This window comes from Ceratotherium simum, chromosome 10 (genome assembly GCF_057802395.1).
Source record: "Ceratotherium simum simum isolate JZ-2026a chromosome 10, ASM5780239v1, whole genome shotgun sequence".
In the NCBI taxonomy this organism is placed as follows: Eukaryota; Metazoa; Chordata; class Mammalia; order Perissodactyla; family Rhinocerotidae; genus Ceratotherium; species Ceratotherium simum.
In genome coordinates this window covers 56752539-56777106 of record NC_141909.1, presented here as the reverse complement: position 1 = coordinate 56777106, position 24568 = coordinate 56752539, and the positions used below count along the sequence as shown (strand labels likewise).

The following is a 24568-nucleotide window of genomic DNA, read 5'->3' as shown; positions in this document are numbered from 1 at the left end:
ATGCATATTTACCCAAGCTCAAACCACACTTTCCTCTGCCATTTTTAATAAACTAAACTTTTATTTTAGCATTATTAATAGCCATGCCCTGTTAGGTTATTACAAGGACAAGGCTGCTTTCCCAGTAAACCACATTTTTTATCCCACAGGCTGAATTTTCAAAAATCAGTTTACTTATAAAAAAGAATTACAGGGGCCAGCCCCGTGGCTTAGCGGTTAAGTGTGTGCCCTCCGCTGCTGGCGGCCAGGGTTCGGATCCCAGGTGCGCACTGACGCACCGCTTCTCCGGCCATACTGAGGCGGCATCCCACATATAGCAACTAGAAGGATGTGCAACTATGACATATAACTATCTACCGGGGCTTTGGGGAGAAAAAAGGGAAAAAAAGGAGTAGGATTGGCAACAGATGTTAGCTCAGGGCTGGTCTTCCTCAGCAAAAAAAAAAAGAGGAGGATTAGCATGGATGTTAGCTCAGGGCTGATCTTCCTCACAAAAAAAAAAAAAGAAAGAATTACAGGTTTATAATCTACTTTATTATAAAAGGAAATAGATTTTTGCATACATTTATTTATAGATAACAGAGTATTTAGAAAAGTTCAAGTTTATCAGTATGAAAATATACCTCACTGAAATATACTTACTTATAAAAACATATTGCCTTTGCCATGTGAAAATCTGGTGTTCAGTTCTCTAGATTTCTTGATCAGGGCTTTTTTCTGAGCTTCATCAAACCGATGAACTTTGAGATCTTTATCACGGTCAAATGGTATTCTTTCTTGGGGCTTATTTTTATCTTCAGCAGCCTTATTCTTTAATTTTTTATGATGAATGTCCATAAGAGATTCTGATCTTTTTGATTCCTGGGGAGAGCAAGAGAGCAGAAATAAAAATCTTAGTTTGTATAGATTATTGACAGAATAGGATCAAGGAACAAAATAATTATGTAGTAATGGTGAACATTAAGGAGGGCTATTTACAAAACCCAATAGGTTTTTCCAAATCCAAGACAGCATCTATGAAGAAAATATGTATCAGAGGCAAATTCAATTCAACCACAATGAAGATACCTACTAACTACATGCCACATGATAAAAAAAGAGCAAGACAGAGGGGAAACAAACGTTTAAATAACCATCATGAAAAGCATTGTGTGATGTGTCAAAATTAGAGTCTGAACCAAGAACATGGGTGAGAAGAGAAGAGCAATTAGGTTCTTGCTCGGGAGCCCAGTGGAAGCTTCACAGACGCGATGGTCTGAAGCAAAAACAAGGGCAAACCAGAAAAACAGCAGCACAGAGGTGATGAAATTCAAGACCTGTACAGGATATGCTGGCATATTCCATATGCTAAGAGAATTTTCACTCCTTTTAGTTTTCTGTTCTTTCTCTTACCGCTCCCATTTTCTTTCTTCTTAGCTGCAACAGGTGTTCACATTTTCAAATATATCTAGTAGGATAAGGTCTGAGCAGACAACTGGTTTCACAAATTAGAGATTCATTATAGACCTTTCAGTATTGACTAAAGTAAAAGACCGAATGGCCCTGGATTGAAGAGCAGGGAGTGGATGCAGGAGTAGATGAAGGCAGTACAGACCAGGAGCCTTCCAAGTGGGGTATATGTATCCTGGGGGGCTACACAGAGTAGATTCCATGGGGTGTGAAGGCAAGGATAATTTCAAGGTTATCTACCCACAATTCTCAACTTCTTCATGAAGCCCTTCTTAAAACTGATTTGTTCAATAATCCACCTGGTGAGGATGTCTCCCCTTTCATTATAGCCCCTTCCCACTTAAAGGAGACGTCTTTCAGAATCTTACTATAGAATATTGTCTAGCAGAGCAAGTCTCCAGGGCATCAAACAAAGAAATCTGAAATACTGGTCTGAATGAAGCTTCCTCTAATTGAGGAACTGTAAACCGAGGAGAGCTTCGTGTCCTTTTGTGGCCTAAACATATTTCTCTTAAGAGTGTACTGTCCTTTAGAAATGGGTGTTTGGGCTCTTGTTAGAATGTTCTGAATGCAGATATTACTGAAGAGTGGAACAATGGAAGAAAGGGCAACTTTTGCTTAACAACCACATCTGTTCCAGGCCTTGCCTCCTGTCAAAGAATATACTGGAGAGCAAAGATGTGAAAAGAGCTCAGTGAAAGCAAAATAACCGGGCACTGGTAAGAAATGGTGACCGTGGCAGCATCTTATTCCACCCAGAAGACAAGCTCATGGTACTTACCTACCTACCTACTTTACAACTCAGAAGTGTCATTGGAATGATCATTAACACAACTATTTTTTTTTTTTAAATAATTTTATTTATTTATTTTTTCCCCCAAAGCCCCAGTAGATAGTTGTATGTCATAGCTGCACATCCTTCTAGTTTCTGTATGTGGGACACAGCCTCAGCATGGCCGGAGAAGCAGTGCGTTGGTGCACGCCCGGGATCCAAACCCAGGCCGCCAGCAGCGGAGCACGAGCACTTAACCACTACCGCTAAGCCATGGGGCCAGCCCATAACACAACTATTTGAATGGAAAAATAAAGTCAGACTTTCTGACAGAAAGTAAGTCTGACTTGGCTGATTTGACAATAAGAAGTGACTTTGTCAATCAGGTTATGTGGTAGTTACTTCCTATAAATTGAATGAGCTCAACCTAGAGCTATAAGGTTTTAGCAGAATGTACAAAAGATGCTGTATTAGTAAACATTTATCTAAATTAGCACTATTTCCATTTTCCCAATCCCTCTTATTTCATAAATTAGTCATTTCATAAATCTTGGTCAAGTCTTTTAGAAATAAATTGATTTGCAAGTCAAGTGCTTTCCAATTCTTTCTTTCTTTCTTTTTTTGTGAGGAAGAGAAGCCCTGAGCTAACATCCGATACCAATCCTCCTCTTTTTGCCGAGGAAGATTGGCCCTGGGCTAACATCTGTGCCCATCTTCCTCTACTTTATATGGGACGTGGCCACAGCATGGCTTGACAAGTGGCGTGTCAGTGTGTGCCCGGGACCCGAACCTGCGAACCCTCGGGCTCCCGAAGTGGAGAGCAGGCACTTAATCGCTTGCACCACCAGGCTGGCTACCCAATTCTTTTTTTTTTTGAGGAAGATTAGCCTTGAGCTAACATCTGGTGCCAATCCTCCTCTTTTTTTTGTGGAAGAAAATGGCCCTGGGCTAACATCCATGCCCATCTTCCTCTACTTTATATGGGACACCGCCACAGCATGGCCTGATAAGTGGTGCGTACATCTGTGCCTGGGAATCTGGACCTACAAACCCGGACCTGCGAAACCAGACCTGCCCAAAACGGAGCACACGAACTTAACCGTAGCGCCACTGGGCTGGCCCCTCCAATTCTCGATTTTTAACAAAATTGGAGGTAAAAAAAATTCAAATATTACTAAGAAAAAATAGGCTATTAATACATATAGCATATGGAGAAATAGTTAAGAACTTAAGTTCCGAATTCAGAAAAATCTGGGTAGCAACGATGGTCCTGCTGTTTTCAACACTGGTGACCTCAGGCAAGTAATTTAAGCCTCAATTTCTCAGCTGTAAAATGGTAGTAATAATAGTAATGATTTCCAAATATTTGGATGAGGAATGAGTTAATGATCTACAGAATACAAAGGATTTAGTACCATATTGGGTACATAAGAGTCACTCAATAAATGTTAAGTGTTAGATTTATTAAGCATTTGCTATATTGTAATTCTCACAATATCTCTGTAAATTAAATGTTGTTATTCCCAGTATACAGATTTGGAAAGAGAGAACGAGAAAATAAATGAATGGGACCAACGTGAAAAAGAAAATCAAAGTTGAAAGACAGCTGACCGTTGAGAGATCATTAATAATAACTTTTGTTAATGGATCACTATGAGGTTTAAGTAAATAACTCAGAAATTGTTTATAGAATTGAATGACATCGCTATAACAAACTGTGTTCCATTCTCATCCACTTCTTTATGTAAAACACGGTTTCTTAACCCTTAACTATAAAACTCTTAACTATAGAAACAAACAAACAAAAGAACAAGTTTGATGCTGATTCCTGTCTTATTCAAGCACTAAGTAAGTAACATTCACCCAAAGACCAGGAACTAACTGGAAAAAAAGTCTTTCACTGAGAAGAAATTAAATTTACATTTTACTTTTTATGTTTAATAATTATTTATAAAAATCTGCAATATATTTACATTGTTTTGATCAAATGAAACTACAACTTAATCAAAAGAAGGAAAAAAAGTATAAGCATTTAAAGACTTAGACACAGGAAATTTAAAAAAATCAATTTATGTGCATATTTTTGTTGTAGTCAAATATAACATCAAATATAATCATCAAAAACTTTCAAGCAGAAAAGTGAATTCCATTAAGATAACATTCTGTGGCAGAAGAGAAATGAAATTATAAATTCAAGGATAAAAAAGAAGGAAACTAAATTTCCAACTGTTCAGGAAGCGCTTCTTTATACATATATTTAATGGATAATAACAGATATTGAATTGCTATGGTACTTAGATTCCATTTGAAACATTTAGTAGAGTAATATAATACGCTATAAATTACATCTTTGGTAACTATGGAGACTTACAATGAAAATTTTTAGATGTTAAGTAAAAAGTTTGTTTTAGGGGATACCAAGCGAAAACACTTGACCACTGGTCTCCATCCCTGACTAGCTGAAAAGAAAGACAAAGTAAGAAATACATAGATTTAGTGAATCAAAATTAACAACTGTGGGGGGCCGACCCCGTGGCGTAGTGGCTAAGTGCATGCGCTCTGCTGCTGGCGGCCCAGGTTTGGATCCCAGGCGCGGTGCCATGCTGTGGCAGTGTCCCATATAAAGTGGAGGAAGATGGGTACAGATGTTAGCCCAGGGCCAGTCTTCCTCAGCAAAAAGAGGAGGATTGGCATGGATGTTAGCTCAGGGCTGATCTTCCTCACACACACACAAAAAAATTAGAAACTGTGGGTCTCAGAAACCCATGCATTTAAAAATCACCCAGGTTATCACACAGGTGACCTATCAGATGTGGACCTCACTGTTAGATCATTCTTTCTGGTAGTTTGGTACTAATGGAGAGAAGAGAGGATGAGAACACAAAGGAGAAGCAGAGTAGGATGAATTTTAGGATGGAGAAATATAATGTAATATTAATATAATTATACATGAATGTATAAATGTAAAAAAGCTATACTATAAAAACTCAATCTTCTAGCACCATTTCTTCCCATTTGTCCTCCCTTTCCCTGCTAATGAGAAAATAATAACTCATTAATGAGATAATAATGATGAAGGTAGATAGGGTATCAGGAGTTGGAAGGGGAAAGCTGGAAGATATAAGAAAGGGCTGGAGAGAACAGAGAACAAAGCATGGAGGAGATGTGAGAAAGAAGGAAGTTGCAGAGGCCTTACTCTACCTAGAGCTACTACTGGGGAAAATGATTTATACTGATGAGCAAAACTGTATAAAAGGTAACAAAAAGCAAGTAAAAATGGAGAAATAAAGATGGCAGGTTTCAATTTACTGATCCCCCTATATTGGCAAATTACACATCAATCAAGTCAGAGGAATACATTAAACCAGTGGACTATTATAATCAATTCAAACCATTCAAGTGCTCAGATTTGTTAAGATAAAAGACACAAACTGTGACTTCAGTTGTTTCAGGTGTTCTGTCTGTCTGGTTTAGCATATTTGCACATTGTGACACACATGAAGTACTTAAACCAGAAAAAAATAATAAAAACACCTGGAAGCAGTGAATTCACTAAAATTCATAGCTGAAAGCCAATTCATGTAGAGATCAATTTTGCTAAATGACCAATTTGCTGATTTACCAAATTTAATCATTTAACAAAAGTGTGTGTGTTTTGCAATGATTTATAAAAGCTAGAGCAATTATTTTGAATGGGATGGTTTTTTTAGCAGCTTTTGAAAATTCAAGGTAAGATTCTAGTTGCTTACTTTTTATTTTGTTTTCATGGTAATATTTTCAAGAGTGTTCGATTTATCAAAACTAAGAGTTATAGAGTGGTTTAGTCTTAAGATTATATTAATATTTTGAAAAGTAAATCTCGTAAGTAACCAAAATTTCAGCATAAGAGTAGAACTCTAGTTTTTTGGATGCATTGTAAAGTAAATTGCAGGGCCGGCCCCATGGCTTAGCGGTTAAGTGCGCGCTCCGCTACTGGCAGCCTGGGTTCGGATCCTGGGCGCGCACCGACACACTGCTTCTCTGGCCATGATGAGGCCGTGTCCCACATACAGCAACTAGGAGGATGTGCAACTATGACATACAACTATCTACTGGGGCTTTGGGGAAAAAAAACAAAAACAGAGGAGAAGGATTGGCAATAGATGTTAGCTCAGAGCCGGTCTTCCTCACCAAAAAGAGGAGGATTAGCATGGATGTTAGCTCAGGGCTGATCTTCCTCACACACACACACACACACACAAAACAGTAAATTGCAGACTTCATTTACATGTACACCTAAGTACTTCAGTATGCATCTCATCAACTAGAATTTAATATTTGTTTACAATTTTTTCTTTCAAGGTAAATTGACATACAGTGAAATGCACAAATCTTAAGTGTACATTCATTGAGTTTTACAGTTCAAACCCTATCAAGATCTGGAACATTTCCAACACCCCGGAAAGCTCCATATGCCCCTTCCTAGTCAATGCCCCCACTTCCACTCCAACAACCACTATTCTGATTTTTTCTACCATAGAGTCATTTTGCTTATTTTAGAGCAAATTCATGTAAATGGAATCATGCAGTATGTACTTGCTTGTGTAAGACATCTTTCACTCTGCATGACTTTGAGATTCATCCACGTTGTCACCTTTATTTGCAATTTGTTCCCTTTTATTGCCAAGCAGTATTTCATTGTATATACAGTTTGGTTTTTCTTTCTCTTAATAACAGACACCTGGGCTGTTCACAGAATTCAGCTATTACAAATAAAGCTTCTCTGAACATTCTTGTATAAGATTTTTAAAGCTATTATGAATGAAGCATGTTCAAGTCCTTATTTATCTGGACATGTTTTCATTTGTCTTAAGTAAATACCCAGGGGTGCATCTGCAGGATCAGTGTAGGTGTATGCTTAGTTTTATAAGAAATGCTCATTAACAAGCCCAGCTTGTTAATTTTCAGCTATTGTTGTTTTCTAATATAACGAATTATGGTTATAAATTTTGACTCTAATTAGAACTACTTTTTGGGCTGGCCCCGTGGCTTAGCAGTTAAGTGCGTGTGCTCCGCTCCGCTACTGGCGGCCCTGGTTCTGATCCTGGGCGTGCACCGATGCACCGCTTCTCCGGCCGTGCTGAGGCCACGTCCCACATACAGCAAGTAGATGTGCAACTATGACACACACCTATCTACTGGGGCTTTGGGGTAAAAAAAAGGAGGAGGATTGGCGATAGATGTTAGCTCAGAGCTGGTCTTCCTCAGCAAAAAGAGGTGGGTTAGCACGGATGTTAGCTCAGGGCTGATCTTCCTCACAAAAAAAAAAAAAAGAAAACTGAAACAAAAAAAAAATCTTTAAAAAAAAACCAGAACTACTTTATATTGCACCCCACATATTTTGATATGTTCTATTTTTGTTATCATTCAGTCTAGGCATTTTCTAACTTCCATTATCATGTCTTCTTTGATGTAAAGTATAAATGTTGCAATTTTCTAACTTCTAATTGTATAGGACTTTTAAGTTATTCTGAATTTTAACTTAAATTTCTTGTGGTCAGAGAATATGGTTTGAATGATAGAGATTCTTTCAATTTTGTTAAGACTTGAGTTTTGAGTTGGTCAGTTTTTATAAATATTCCATGTGGGTTGAGCTTTTGGTTAGTTTCCAAAAATGTTTCGTGTGTGCTTTCCTGTTGTGGTGCTGATCTACATAAGTCCAATTAATCATGCTCACTATATATTTTTTTTGCAAGGAAGATCAGCCCTGAGCTAACATTCATGCCAATCCTCCTCTTTTTGTTGAGGAAGACTGGCCCTGGGCTAACATCTGTGCCCATCTTCCTCCACTTTATATGGGACGCCGACACAGCATGACCTAACAAGTGGTGTGACGGTGTGCGCCCGGGATCCAAACCCGGGCCGCCAGCAGCGGAGCATGTGCACTTAACCACTACGCCACGGGGCCGGCCCTATATTTTTAATATTTACGGAAATTTCAGGAACTAATATCTTGGGTAGAGAAGGTAATTTTCCTGAACACCTTTCAGGGGCTGATGAGTTCAGGGATTTACATTGATTCTTTGAGCTGGAACACTCACCAGTCTTTTTTTACGAGTAAAAGAATATAACAAAATAATGATATGCCAAATGAATACTGACTGTTTAGTTTATAAATTTAGGTTGAATCATATCTTAAAAACATTTTTTCTCCCACATTTAAATCTTTACATCAAACATTCCAAATCTGCTAATTATTTACAAATGGAGGAACTGAGGATCTCTAGGAATTAGTATGGCTCTTGTTTTCTGGTCATGTGCTACTGATCTCTAGGAATTAAATTTCTGATCTATGAGTTCAGTAAAATATGAACTGAAAACATTACATGAAATGCATTAAAAAGCCCTACACAAATGGATTTTATATAAATATATATAATACAACAGAGTTGAGTATTTTTCAGGATATAGGTATAGAAAAAGACTGAAGTAAAGAGGAAGACAAATAAAAGAAAGAGAAATAAGAAAGAGAGAAAAAATAAGAGCATTAAAAGATAGAAGAAAATAAAAGGTTATATATCTTAATCTCTTACTTACATTGTATGAGGATACTTGCTCAGCCAATCTCTTTTCTCTTCCTGACAATACATGTTCTTCATCCTTCTTATTGAATGACTTCCTTGCTTCTTGTGTTTCCTGAGGAACAAACACAGATAACACATTGCTGAACCATGTAATTAAGAGAAAATAAAAAAGAAATGCTATTATTTTACTTAGATTGAGCAATAAGAGACTAAAGTAAGCCAGGCTTGTTGAATCTCTTCCCACTAGAAATATTAATTTACTTGATAAGGGATCAGTTAGTGTACTAATCTACTATTTCCCTGAAAACAAGAAAAAAAATTTTATCCAACCAACAACTAGAGGAAATCACCTGTTTATCAAACTCATTTGTGAGTTTGAAAACAATGATGAAATGTAAGACAGGAAATCAGGCTTTAAGAGAAATCCCAGATTTTCTGTTTTCAAAACTAGTAAGATCACTCTTGAGGGAAAAAAATAAAGAAAAAGAAATAAAAACGTTTACAGTTTAGAAAAGAAGAAATAAAACTATCTTTATTCACAGATGACATGACTGTTTATGTAGAAAACTCCAAAGAATTTACAAAAAAACTCTTGGAACTAATAAGCAAGTATAACGAAGCTGCAGGATACGAGATCAATATACAAAATATACCAGCAATAAACAACTGGAATTTGAACTTATAAAAAAAATACCATTTACAACAGTGCACACACAAAAATGAAGTACTCAGGTAAATTTCCAACAAATTTTAATTAGAAAAAAAATATTCTAGAGAATACAGTCCCAACCAGGAATGAGGAAAGCCCACATAAAAATACTTGAAAATCACTGCTCTCAAAGTATATTTTCATACTGTTGCAATTTTCTCAAGAAAACTAAGGAGGACTTCTACAATTTTTATCTTAATTATGTACTAAGACAACATGGTATTTAATCAAGTACGTTAAAAACAGGAATAGCTCATTTCTCATTTTTCCATAAAAACTTTCTGAGAAAACAGATGCTTTTACTTATAAATATTAAGAGAAAAATGTTATGGTAAGGATGGAGATAAAAACCTAACCATTTAATATTAAGAGTTAGTAGACCCAGTCAAGACTGGGGCCTGAGGACATAACAGATCTTAGTCAACTAATTTATGCATAGCACTTCCATTTCTTTCCAAAGAGCAATCTTAATTCTTTTAGGCCATATTGGCTAAAAGAATGTGAAGGTGAGTGTTGGCTAAAAGAATGTGTTGGCTAAAGTGAATGTGAGAACATTAGCGGTATGGAAGATGTATGCTGAGAAATCAAGTCTAAAAAAGTAAGATGAATGGAGAGAACCTATCAAAAAGAAAATTTGGCGAAGATCTACCATGACAAAAAGTAGTCAGGAACTTTACACAAGATCAACACTAGAAAACGAATAGCTCTGAGCCAGCCCTGATGGCCTAGTGGTTAAAGTTCAGCATGCTCCACTTTGGTGGCCCGGGTTCAGTTCCTGGGTGCAGAACCCGTCTGTCAGTAGCCATGCTGTGGCAGCAGCTCACATAGGCGAACTAGAAGGACTTACAACTAGAATATAGAACTATGTACTGGGCCTTTGGGGAGGAAAAAAAAAAAAGAGCGAGAGAGAGAAAGATTGGCAACAGATGTTAGCTCAGGGCGAATCTTTCTCAGCAAAAAAAGAAAAAAAAAAAGAAAGAAAACGAATAGCTCTATGACACTAGATAGTTTGTGCCACAAATATATGTCTGTGATCCTATATGCTGTAATATAATATCACATAAAATTTAAGGAGTATTAATTATCCCTTTACGAGTCTACTATAAATACTGAACAAAACATTTTCAGCATTGAAAAGAATGACCAGATGTAAAGAACTCAGTCACAGGGCCGAGAATCACTTAAGCTCAAACAGTACTGTCTAGTTTCCATTTATTCCATTTTTCTTATATTTTTCTCTTAAGACTCCCTGCATTTCTGGCTGTAGGCTAGACATCTCTTCACCTACAATGAGGAACAGAAGGACAGAAAAAAGCACAAATAAATGTAGGCACAAATAAGTCCATGGAAACAAGGGAATGAATTGTCTTTCTGGAGATAATCCTAAAGGCTAAATTATAAAAATGCCAAAATATTATTTTTATAAAACACCAGTTAAGAAACAGTAGACAGGCATTCCAACACTAGTCATTCCAGGTGTGTGGCTCACTTCTATACCACATCTTTTGATACCTCTTCTGCCCCATGTGTGTTGGTTCACCTCACCTTTCTATTACAACTTGCAGATTTCCTGTAATCTTCAGGACAAAGGAGAACTTACGATTTTGACACATATTCAGGGTACGGTGCTAAACCGATTCTCCACTAAAATGAAAGCTCCTTAAGGAGCTTTTTCACCTTTCTATTACCTGCAACCAAACACAATGCCTGGCAGAGGAGGTGTTCAATTTACAGTTACAGAATGAAAATAGAAATCCCCATAATTCCAGGCACTGATGAATAAGATTAAACAGAGTTAGGGGAGTGAATTAAGTATGGAACTGTTCAAGTCAGAACTGATAAAGCTACAATCATAAGGTGCCAATTAGTCAAGTGTTTAAGATTTGAATGGATATCTTAAGGGAATTAAGACCTTCAGATGGAGTTGGGCTAGCCCCGTGGCTTAGCGGTTAAGTGCGCGTGCTCCGCTGCTGGCGGCCCGGGTTCGGATCCCGGGCGGGCACCGACGCACCGCTTCTCCGGCCATGATGAGGCCACATCCCACATACAGCAACTAGAAAGCTGTGCAACTATGACATACAACTATCTACTGGGGCTTTGGGGGAAAAAAAAATAAAATAAATAAAAATTAAAAAAAAAAAAAAAAACCAGCTTTAAAAAAAAAAAAAAAAAAGCCCTTCGGATGGAGTAAATTTAAGGAGCAGTATTGGGGAAATTGGCTCAATTCTTAACTTACAATGGAATATTTTGTAATAAACAGAAAGATTCAAGAAAAGAAAATCTAAAAATAATGTATTTTACGCATACTTTTTTGGGCTTTTTTTGTAAATTATTTAAAATATTAATGAAAGTGCTTCTTTTTTTTTAATTGAGAGACAACTGACATAACATTGTATTAGTTACAGGTGTACAACACGATGATTCAATATTTGTATATAGTGCAAAACGATCACCACAATAAGTCCAGTTAACATCCATTATCATTCACAGTTAAAAACATTTTTTTTTTCTGATGATGAGAACTTTCAAGATCCACTAGGTACCTTCAAATATGCAATATGGTATTAACTATAGTCACCATGATGAACATTACATCCCCATGACTTATTCATTTTACAGTTGGAAATTTGTACCTTTTGACCCACTTCACCCATTTCACCCAACTCTCCCCCACCTCAGGCAACCACCAATCTGTTCTCTATATCCACAAGCTTTTTGTTTGTTTGTTTGTTTTTAGATTCCACATATGACATCATATAGTACTGAACACTATTATTAAGGAAAGTGCTTCTTGCACTATCTTTCTTTGACAGTAACACAAAGCTTAGTGCACCTGAGATATGGTCATTTTGAGAGAGTCTCTATGTATCACCTAACTTGCTAGGCTAATCTGTGGTTTTGGTTTTTTTCAAGATATTTTAAAAGATACACTTTCATGGAAATAGTATGATGTTGTATAAAGACCAGAGGATTTGGAATTATAGAAAGGTGTAGAATGGAATTATTGTTCATCACTTACCAGCATTGTAATTCCAGAGAAGCTGACCTCAGAAAGGTTACTTTCTCCCCCTATGAAATGCAGTGTATAAACCCATGTCTTTGGGTTTTCTTGAAATTTAAATGAGACAATTTATTGGGAAATAGTAAGCAAATAGTAAGCAATTGGTGTCACTTTCTTCAGGGGGAAATCCATATTTTCCCTTTGGAATCATAATTTTAAAAATAGTTTTTTGTTAGCGCTGTGGAGTCGATTTCGACTCCTAGAGACCCTGAGACTCCTAGAGACCCTCCTAGCAGAACCCTGCCCTGTCTTTTTGTGCCATCCTCTCACCTTCTGGTGCAATATCAGACAATGCTCTGCTGCTGTTGATAGGGTTTCATGGCCTAGTCTGTCTTAGTCTGGAAGCTCTGAGGAAACCTGTCTACCACAGGTGACCCTGCTGGTATCTGAAATACTGGTGGCATAGCTTTCAGCATCACAGCAACATGCAGCCACAACAGTTTGATGAGCAACAGACAGGTGGTGTGGTTCCCCGACCAGGAAATGAACCCAGGCTGCAGTGGTGACAGTGCTGATTCTTAACCACTAGACAACCAGGGCTGGCTTTTCAAAACAGTACCCTTAAATAATTCTGCCTTACATCTTTTCAAAATAGAGCCAACATGGAGAGAAATACACGAACAAACAAACAAACCCTCTCACCTTAGCTTTCCTTTCCCTGTCAGCTGGAGTATCTGTCCAGACTGATCGATCTCCAGATTTGTCATCAGCTCTTCTTTTAAAAGCTCTGGGCCCAAGACCAAAGTCTTTCATTTCCGGGGGAAGCTCAGTCATCCAAGACTCCCTTGTAATTGGTTTAGATAAATCCTTTAAGAGAAATAAAAAGTTAAAGAAAAAAAAGCAGCTTGGAAAGTGTGGGTGTGGGTGTGTATATAAAATACTGTATAAGTGATGATGTTTCTCAATCGAGGCTTTAAGTTAAATAACAGACTTTAAGAGAAAAGATTTATTAGAAAGGATTAACATTTTTGTCATATGTGTTACGAATACTTTCACCTAATCTATTGTTCTTTTGACTTTATCTTTTACCATACAGAAATTTTTAAATAGGCAAATTTGCCAGTCTTTTCCTTTTATAGTTTCTAGGTTACCTAGCTCCTAAGTTTACATACATATATATATATAAATGTCTATTTTTTTTTTTGTGAGGAAGATCAGCCCTGTGCTAACATCTGCCAAGCCTCCTCTTTTTTTTTTTTTTTTTTGCTGAGGAAGACTGGCCCTGGGCTAACATCCGTGCCCACCTTCCTCTACTTTATATGGGATGCCGCCACAGCATGGCTTGCCAAGCAGTGCATCGGTGCGCGCCTGGGATCCGAACCGTCGAACCCCGGGCCGCTGCAGTGGAGCACACGCACTTCACCGCTTGTGCCACCAGGCCGCCCCCCTAAATGTCTATTTTTAAAATCTAGATTTTTAATCTATTTAAGTCTATTACTCAAAGTAAAGTATATTTAAAACTTACATCATCCCCTTTAGTCAGTTTCTCTTTCATTCGCTGGGCCCTTTTCTCAAACTCTGTTGTTACACTGTAGTTCACTGGTCCTTTTGCAGGCATTGGTCCAACAATGTCCTCATCTTCACTGCTATCTGTTCCCTTTTGAAACAAGACATTACCTTCAAACCAAGAGCAGAACTACAGGTTATAGAAAATGATCCTAAATTACTTAAAATTTAACAGAAACTGATTACTTAGAGACAATAAAACGAAAAAGTAACAACATATTGCTGGCTAATCACTGAGCAATGAGAACTTTTTCTCTGCCTTCCTCAAGTGCACCATGCAGAGATGACAAATCCATGGCATGTGGACTGTCCCACCTCTCCTCCTCTGTCCAAGGCAGACCTCATTAAATTATTTCAGCTCTCTTCCTGATGGACACAGATGTGGCCTCACAATTCTTCTCAACATGATATTCCATGTCATTATTACCAATTGGTCAGAGATGACACAAGTTGAAACCATTTTCATTCCTGGTACAGGCAAAGCTCCTTGGAATAAGATGCACACAAGTAAGACATTCTTGGAAGCTGCATCAGCTTTCCTGATTCAGTATGTCCACTAAAATAGAAATGCTGTGCAATATCTCACGAATGCTGACCTGAATAGTTAATTTGGTTCCCAAAGTACTTCGCTTACTCCAAGATATAACAGGATTGTAATAATTGAATTCAATTTGTTCTTAATAAATCATTTTAATAAAGGGTTTTCAAGTAAGACTCTGTGTTAGATGCTATATACACTAGGGTTGAAAGCAGTCCTTGTCCTCAAGGAGAAGACAGATTAAGATGAACAATAATAACATGTCTGTCCTCCAGCTCTGACAGGCAGCTTCTTCCTCTAATTTTTTCAAACTGCCAGGATCAGGAGTTCACTTGTATTGTTTACATTTTCCCCACTAAGTACTCAACAGTAACTTCTATCTGTGGTTTCTTCTCTGAACCCTTACAGCAATTGCTATTGGTATGAACAATTAGATAATTATATATTGTCTAGTGGCTTACTCTAAATCTCATACACAAACACATACACACACACACATGCTCACTCTCTCTGTCTCTCTCTCAATAATTATGGACTTTCATATACAATGCCTGATTGGATCCTCACAACAAAACTGTGAAATGCCATTATTATTCTTGTTTTCTTTTTGAGGAAACCTAGGTTTAGAGAAGTCTATTTTGAAAGGTTAAACAACTTGTCTGAGGTTATAAAACTAGTATCTAAGACTCATATATCCTACTTATACTACAGCAGCCCCTCTATTATTTTCTTTATTTCAACCATTAATGATTTAACGTGAAGTGTGTATAGCTTATCTCTACAACAGCAAACTCTTTGATTTCAAAGACATCTTATAACCCCTTACAAACATAATACCTGGCAACATACATGGGCAGATATAATAGATATAATGAACTTTCAAAAGTATAAGAGACATGATATCAATATAGTACTGAAGTTTAAGATGATGGGATAAGCTAATGATATTTTTACTTCCATCTAAGAGATGGTTTTATAAAGGTAGAATTTCAGCACGACTTGCACATGTTGGTAGGATGATGCCTGAAATTTTCAGAAATCCTCCCACTTAGGATGTTGGGAGACATAAAATAAATAGGTAGATGGAGGAGCACACAGAAAATCAGGCCCAACACACTAAACTGAAAATGAGAAACTGGAATCATAAACCCAAATCCAACTTAGGTAATAAATGTGTCCTAGGTGAGGTAAATTTTTTTTTTTTTAAAAAGGTGAATTATTTTATCCCAAAATACAACAGAAATTACATCCCTACTGATTTATAGTTTGGGCTGCCCTGCAGAGTTAGACCTAGTTTCAAGGCCTCAATTTGCCATTGTATTAGCCCTGTGACCTCAGGCATAGGAACTTTTCTAGGTCTTGTTTTGTCTTTCAGATGGGGATTATAACAACTCCAACTAATAACTACTCTACTACTATTCATCCTCTTTGGAGTCATGCCCTTCTCAGGAAACTGGGACCTTCTCTAACTCTTGGAGAAGAATGTTGATAATTCTAAGCCAATCACTTTGGCCTCATTCCTCTTGCCCAACTGACCGGCTTAGGTATGGGCATATGATTCAATTTTGGCCAAAGAAACGTGAGCAGAATCTATAGGAAACTTGGAAAAGTCTCCCTCCCTCTAAAAAATGGGCACAGGATAGGGACCATTCCCCTTCTCTGTCTGGACGTTGCCACCTGCACGTGAATCTTAGAACTTTGGCAGGCTTCTTGGTATAATGAAGGGGTCAGCCTAAGAGGAATGAACAAATTGTCAATGACAGAGAAGATGGAAAAAACTGGAGCCCTGGGTGATCTCATTAAGCTGGTGAATTAACAAACCCTGGAATGACCCCACCTCTAGACCTCTTATTACATCTGAAACACATTTTCCTTATTTTGGGAATATAGATTTTATATCACCCAAGAAATTACATAAACACCCCATTTGCTAACTAAGTAGGTTAAGACAAAGTTCCATTTTGAGTTGGATTTTCTGTTTGCAGTTAAAAGTATTCTAGCTGACACACCATCCTCTGGGATTGCTGTTTGAATTAAATTAAGTTTATGCAGTCATGCAAGGATAATTAAGTCATGCAAACATAAGTTTTTGTTGTGCATTATGGTGTCTGGTTTGTGGCAAGTGTTCAATAAATGTTAACCATTAGTATTATGATGTATGTCTTAATTTGGGGGTACATGTTGTGAATGAGAGACTAAGAGAAGCCTCTCTTTGAGAAACGAAAATATGAAATCATGGGGTTGGCCCGGTGGCGCAAGCAGTTAAGTGCGCGCACTCCGCTGCGGCGGTCCGGGGTTCGCCAGTTCAGATCCCTGGCGCGCACCAAGGCGCCGCTTGTCAAGCCATGCTGTGGCGGCATCCCACATAAAGCGGAGAAAGATGGGCACGGATATTAGCCCACGGCCAGTCTTCCTCAGCAAAAAGAGGAGGATTGGCAGATGTTAGCTCATGGCCGATCTTCCTCACACACAAAAAAAAGAAAATATGAAATCAGAAAAAGAAGTGTCTTTTGAAAAAGGTTTAGTAAAAGGGAAATTATAAAGCAAGTAATTCAGAACCAAGAGTACTGTAAACAGGTATACTCTGGTGTCATCCCTCCCCCATCCTTATCCCTCACTTTTTTTTTTTTTTTTTCTTTATTTTTCCCCCAAAGCCCCAGTAGATAGTTGTATGTCATAGCTGCACATCCTTCCAGTTGCTGTATGTGGGACGTGGCCCCAGCATGGCCGGAGAAGCAGTGCGTCGGTGTGTGCCCGGGATCCGAACCCGGGCCGCCAACAGCGGAGCGCACGCACTTAACCGCTAAGCCACGGGGCCGGCCCCTACCCCTCACCTTTTGCTAAGAGAAGCTAGAGAATATAGAATAGATACCATCTAGGGAATTACATAAACTATCCATTTGCTAGCGAGGTGGGTTAGGATAAAGTTCCAAGTGTGAATAAAGCTGCACTATGCTACATCTTTAAAAATTTATTGTGAAAAATGTAGTGTCAAGACAAGTACAATGAACACCCATGTATCCTCACCCCAATTCATCAGTTGCTAACATTTTACCACATTTTTCTTTCCCCACCCCCCTGCTCCTCTCTCTGTGAGGCAGATAGACGGACATATACACACACACACAAAAACACACACACACTTTTTTTAAAATCATTTGAAAGTAGGTAACAGACAGCATGAAAAGGCCCTAGGCTAAAGCAAACTTCCTTTCCACTTTCCAAAAGTTTACAGTGGGTTACACTTCTCTAGTACTCTTTTCGCAGACAGGAAGCTCACAGGAAGCTCAATTCACTCTACTCTGCCTAGGGGAGCCGGAAGCTATGGCTCCTGTCCCCATGCCCAGTCCTCTAGGGTTCATACAACTACTATGGTCCCCTGCTGTGTAAACCTGTGTTTACTGCTCTAACTTTGAATTCTCTCAACATTATTAGCACCAGTGGATTTCCCTTCTTTTCTTTGGAGCTTAGCTATATATTAACTTTGTTGCTATTTTCTTTTTCCCCAGCATTCCTCTGTGTTTGTTGCAGGGAGAGCCTACCCTGACCAGTCAGCTTAGTCTTCCATATGGCTGGAAGTCCTTTCTCTGGTAATTTATTCTTGTATTTAACAATCTTGCTAGAAAGGATTCCTTACACTTAGTGTAAATTCTTACTCTCATGGCATCCATAGTGGAGGTAATAATAATAATAATAGCTATTATAAGTTGAATACCTACTGTTCTGATATAATCCTTACAACAACCCTATAAGATAACACCCAGCATGCTACTGATAATAAAACTCAACTCAGCCAGGATCAAAGCTTGAGTGGCTCTTGTCTACCTCTCTCCCCATTCTCTCCACACTAATCGTACTGGACTTCTTTAACCCTCATTTTCTTTCTCTCCGCACTCTTTTGCCTTCAAATAAACTATCTGTATTCTCTGGAACAATCTTTCCTGCCCTCTCTGCTGAGGTATCTCCAACTCATCAATCTTTCAGTTTAGACATTTTCTTAGAGAAAAAGACTTTTTCTCATTTTTTCATATTAGTTTAGAGTCTCCTTGTCATGGTTCCATTATATTTTGTTTCACCTTTGAATCACTCATGTTAGAAATTATTTGTTTAATAAATGTATTCCCTGCTACACTGTAAGTGTGAAGAGGGCAAGGACTGTGTCTAACTTACTCATTCAATAAATACTTTAGAATGGCCACTGGAGATAAGACAAAAATCTCAGTCTTCAGTGGACTCACATTCTAGTGGGGAGAGGTCAACAATAAACAAAAAGAAGCAGTAAAATAAATGGTGTCTTAGGTGATGATAAATGCTATGGAGAAAATTTAAAGGAGGGAAGGGGACAGGAGTAAAGGGACGAGGAGTTAGCAATCTTAAATTAGGAGGTTAGAATGACCGCACTGAGGTGACATTCCAGCAAAAAACAGAAGGTCTGGGAGGGAGACAAGCCACACAGATATCCAGGGGAAGACCATTTTGGAGAGACTTAGGAGGTATGAAGGCTCTGGGGTAAGAGCCTGCCTGGTGTATTTAAGGAGGTATGGCAAGGAGCCCAGGGCGGTCAGATCAAAATAAGAGAGAAAACCAGGGAACTAATGGAGGCCAAATTGTAGAGAACGCTGTAAGGACTCTGGCTTTTATGCAGAGCGAAGAGTAACAATTTGATAGTTTTGAGCGTGAGTGACATGATCTGACTTCGTTTCATCCGGGCCACTCTAGCTGCTGTGTTGAGAAGAGGTAGCAGAGGAATAAGGGCTAAAGCATGAAGACCCACAAAACAGGTGAGATATGATGCTGACTTGGACCAGGGTGGTAGCACAAGTGGCTGGATTCTGGATGTCTTCTGAAGGTAGGAACAACAGAATTTGTTGACAGATCCATTTCTTTCTTTCTTTTCTTTTTTTTTTTTGGTGAAGATTAGCCCTGAGCTAACATCTGTTACCAATCCTCCCCTTTTTGCTGAGGAAGATTGGCCCCAGGCTAACATGTGTGCCCATCTTCCTCCATTTTTTATATGTGGGACGCCTGCCACAGCATGGCTTGATGAGCGGCACACAGGTCCATGCCCGGGATCCGAACCTGTGAACCCCAGGCTGCTGAAGCAGAACCACTACACCACTGGGCCGGCCCGACAGATCCATTTCTGTGACTAGTGCCTGACACATTGTAGTGCTCTATAAATATTGTTGAAAGAAAGAGAAAATGACTCTGAAGTTCATGATCTTAACCACTGCATTATATGGCCTTTAATAACAACCTCAGTGTAACCGTTGAACACTCAGTGGAGATGCACAGGAGTCTCTTGATCATATGAAATCACATATAGGAAGGCACTGTACAAGAACAGACTAAACAGGTGATTTAAAGCCCAAGGTTTGAGCCTTGGCTTTGATAAGTACAAACTGTGCAATCTTGCGTAAGTTACCCAATTTCTCTGTTTTTTAGCATCTGTTAAGATGCAGATCATATCTCTTTCATAAGGCCATGGAGAAGATAAAATATCTATATACGAGGAAAATGCATTACAAATTATAAAGTACTTTACAAATCTCAGCTACTGTTATGGACTACGCCTCTACTAAGAAAATAGCCTTCATATTTGACCCCAAAATCATTTGATGTATTTTTTCATAAAATCACATATCCACCAGTGCCTTCATTATATACAGGCACCAGAGCTGGATAGGAGAGTTAATTTCAAGGTAAAGATCATTATCAAAAAGTTCCTCAGCTTTCTCTCTTCTAGATCAAATCATGATGATTCCTTAAACTTTTCATCATGCTCTATTTTCTAGCACTTTATTTAAAGCTTCCTTTCAAGGATAAGAAGCATGAAAAGATAACACCTTGTCAACATGTAACTGCCTGGTTATTTTTCTAACAGAATCTCAGGTCTACGATAAGCTTTTGATTTCATCTACCTATGTTACAATCTTAAATTAATCTGAAGATGACTGCATCTTCCACTACATTTGAGTCAAATGATTGTAGCTATTACTACATAAAGTTTTGAGTTTGTTACATCTTATTCTTTAAATGAAAATTTTCCAAACCTCAGAGTTGAAATATGATGATACTTGTTGTCCTGGATCACCTCTGCCTTTGTCACTTTTCTGTGTAGATTTAATAAAACCAGGTGGTAACGCAGGACCTATTATAGGCCTGAAAAATAAAAGGTACCTTTATCATTCTCCCTGACTTTAAAAAGCAGTTTTCAAAATAAAAGCTCACAAAAATAATAAGAAGCCAGAAAATAACAAATGCTGAAATGAGAATTTTATCCAACATATTTTTACTCTATAATCTGGTATTTTTCCACTTAGTATCTTTAAAAAATCTAATTTTTGCATTTTAACTTTCTGCTTGTTAGTCAATGATTAGAGACTAAACCAGTAATTCTCAATCTTTGTGGCAGTGGTGTATACCCACTTCCTAAAAGAACTATGTTAAATAATTATTTTTTTTAAAAAAAGTCCTTATTACGGGCTAAAGTCTGTGAAGATCTTTTTCTATTTTGTGCCTCAGCTTTCAGTTTTTGATACTCACTGTCCATTGAAAAATACCTTAGAGGCATTATAATTATAGTCAGAACTATTTAGGTGTAAATTGAGTTCTAAGACATATACAGCACATGCATATTCCAGATGTTACAATTTATGGTTACATGTGACAAGGTGGTATAAAAATCTAGACAATGACCTCACTAATAATCCAGTAATGATGTGGAAGTGTACAAGAATGAAAATAGTTCATTTGAGACCCATAAAAAAGGGAAAGGTGGTGTGCTAACCACATTTCAACCAGTGCACCTTTCTGTTTCCTCAATCCATTTTCTAGGAGAGCAAAATAACGCCCAAGGACAACAGAAGCTAGTAAGCCACACAGCTGGAGTTTGAACCCTGGTCTACTCAATGAATTTCAAGTTCATTTTTTTTCAAGCTGCTCTGTTGCCACATTTGGAGGGAATTATCATCAGTTCAAAAGGGAGAATTGCCTAAAGTCTGCATCTTAAAAAGAGAAAGCCTTGGTTTGTGTAGGGAAAAAATAAAAGAGAAAAGCTACTTTCTTCTTTCTTTCACAAATTCTTCATCCTTTCTTTCATACCAAGGTTTTTTCCAGAGAGGTCACTGTGCCAGTATTACCAACCAACGTGGCACTGAAGGCCTAAGCTGAATTTTCCAGATTGCACTGTGTCCAATTAGAGCCTCACAGACAGGCTTCCTGGCAGGGGAAACACAATGCCGAGAATCAGAAGGCCTGGGTTCTGCTCCTGGCCATTTAATAACCTCTTGTCTTGGTTCATAAAACCTCTTTGAGCCTAAACAATCTTGCATATGAAAAAGAGGGAAGTTTGGCACTGTTAGAAAGATCAAATTAGCTTTGACTTATAAGCTATAAGGAAGTACTGCATGGGCTTTTTCTGAGTACAGTTTTTAGCAGATCTACAAATGCAATTACAGCTCAATTCTCTGGCCTCAGGGAAATTGTCAGGATAAAATTACTAGTACATAAAATCTTAAAATATGGTAAAGGAATATAACCATGGCATGTTATGGCTGTATACAAAGTTTCTGCCTACAATATATGCTACCACCTATTGATTTCATACCTATATTTTATTCTTGCCAAAATAGAATTCTCAAGAAAGAAACTGCTACACACCTAATAATGTATTTTCTTGAAAGGAATGTTATATCCCAGCGGTCAGCAAATTTTCTATAAAGGACTAGACAGGAAATTTTAGGCTTTGAGGGCCACATTTGGGTCTCTGTTGCATACCCATCTTTGTTTTTTTAATGACCCTTTAAAGATCATTCTTAGCTTGGGGGCCATACAGAAACAGGCAGTAGACTGCCTACCCCTGTTATTTCTAAAAGGACCAAAGTTATATCAAAATTAGGAGCTGACAAATGTGATTATAAACTCTGAAGATAAAATGCCTTTTCTACTTGTTCTTGCATATTGGTATATATAGTGTTATGAATTATAAGCAATTTGGTGTGCAATTTCATACTCAGCTTTTTAAAATTTTATAATTCCGAGAAGAAGACAGGAATCAATATTTACTATATGCTCACTCTGTGCCAGGCACCAATAAGATACACACACATAAGTAATATGTATATAAATAAAAATCTCAATCACTACAACAATTCTGTAAGGTACATGTTGTTATCCCATTTTATAGATGATAAATTTGAGGTTCAGAGACGTTAGTCACATTGTCTAATTTGGCATGTAGGGATTTGTTTCTTCTATCAATAAATACTTAAGAAAACGTCTGAATTAGAAGTCAAATAGCAGGATTCTAGCCCCAGGTCTACCACTTACTATGTGTGCAACCTTATCTGTTTATGAAAAGGGGGGAAAAGGATAATGTTCCTCCCAGTCTACTTTACAAAACCCTTTTGTGAGTATCAAAAAGGAGATGTGGCAGTGTTTTATAAACTATAAAAGTCTCATAAACATACAGATAATTATTTTTATTATAGGAATTTTTCATTATAATTATTTTTATTTAAATAATTACTTAAAATTTTATTTAAATAATTATTTTTATTATATGAATTTTGACTGTTATATAAATAAGTTAAAAAACAATTTCAGACAACTTTTTAATGAATTAACAGACACTAGTTGAAATATTTAGAAAAGACTGGCCTGAAATATTACACATTATCACCTTGGAGGAGACTCATCCTGCTTTTTAAATCCAGGGGGAAGGGCTGGTCCAAAAAACCCTTCATCATCATCGTCGTCATCATCTCGATTTCGCCTCTGTTTTCTGAAAACACAGTAGTGCCCTTTATGCATATATGTCAAAATTTTTTTCACAGAGAAATTTTAATTTTTAAAGGAAGCATTAACTTCAACTAGTTATATAAATACTGAAACAATAAATTAATCTTGCCAACTAAGAAAAAATGGACACCACGGTAGATCTTCTACTAATATTTTCCTGAAATTTATTTGTGGCCTGAAATAGTTAGAGATTGGTTACTTCTTTACAGCAGTAATATATCAATTTTCTATAATTTTCTTTGGTGTTAAAGACTTCACTCAATGAAGTTTCAAATAGTCTATTTGCTAGATAATTTTGAGCAAAAAGTTTATGACTTTGGCTTTTAATCTCATTCTTTAAATGAGTTTTACATTGCTATTTCTGTCTTATAATTTTTAAAAGACATCAAAAAAACTTGCTACCCAATAATAAACAAAGATTTGATGTCTTATTTATATGGACCTGTGCTAAGTAAGGCTAGGTTAGAGGGAAATCGTTCATTTACCTAAAAAAAAACATACACTGCATATATAATTTTTAAAAGAAATCCTACGGTATATTTAGAATACTTAGTTACCTTAATAATACCTTAAGGAAAAATTCTTTATAGAAGAATTTTATTGAAATTCTAGGTATCTCCATAGCTATATACTACTAGAATAAATTTCTTTGTAACAGGTATAGTTCATGAGGAAATGCCACATGAAATGATTTCTTCCAGTAATATATAAATGCAGATATGAAGTCCCCTGACTAGCTATGAAGTCCCCTGACTAGCTATCTGTTCCAGCCAATGAATACTAGGTGTGAAGCTTGGTTTATCACTTAATTTAAGTAAGTGACTGACCTTGCAGTTGGACCAGTGTCGTCTTCTTCAGATTCTTGATTTCCTTCTTCATACAAAGAACTACTGTCCTCATCACTGTCTGATGACTCGGAACTACTGCTTTTATAATTAGGGGGCAGAGCTGGTCCTGCAACTAAAGATTTTGTGTGTAATTTTGTCTTTCCAACACCGGGAAGGCAGAAGTCATTTCCTACACAGTATAACTATGAGATTCACAAAAACTTTAATACCCAAACTTATAAATATAACAATAGCATGATATTTCCCTGACATTTTGCAATTTTTGCATTGGTTGCCATTTTGGCTGCTGCAACTGCCAAAACAGTCTCATGATTTTTTTC

At 37.4% G+C, this 24568-nt stretch overlaps 1 protein-coding gene across 1 annotated transcript in view; it reads right to left on the bottom strand.

The window, feature by feature from the left end:
* Positions 1–24568, bottom strand: part of GPALPP1 (GPALPP motifs containing 1) — a 37447-nt gene that overhangs the window by 3618 nt on the left and 9261 nt on the right. The window contains exons 2-8 of the mRNA XM_014789975.2: positions 24228–24360; positions 23282–23383; positions 20652–20760; positions 14020–14151; positions 13197–13361; positions 8798–8896; positions 643–861 (exon numbers count right to left, since the gene is read on the bottom strand). Coding sequence (XP_014645461.1) covers positions 643–861; positions 8798–8896; positions 13197–13361; positions 14020–14151; positions 20652–20760; positions 23282–23383; positions 24228–24360 — 959 coding nt within the window. The remainder of the gene's footprint in view (positions 1–642; positions 862–8797; positions 8897–13196; positions 13362–14019; positions 14152–20651; positions 20761–23281; positions 23384–24227; positions 24361–24568) is intronic.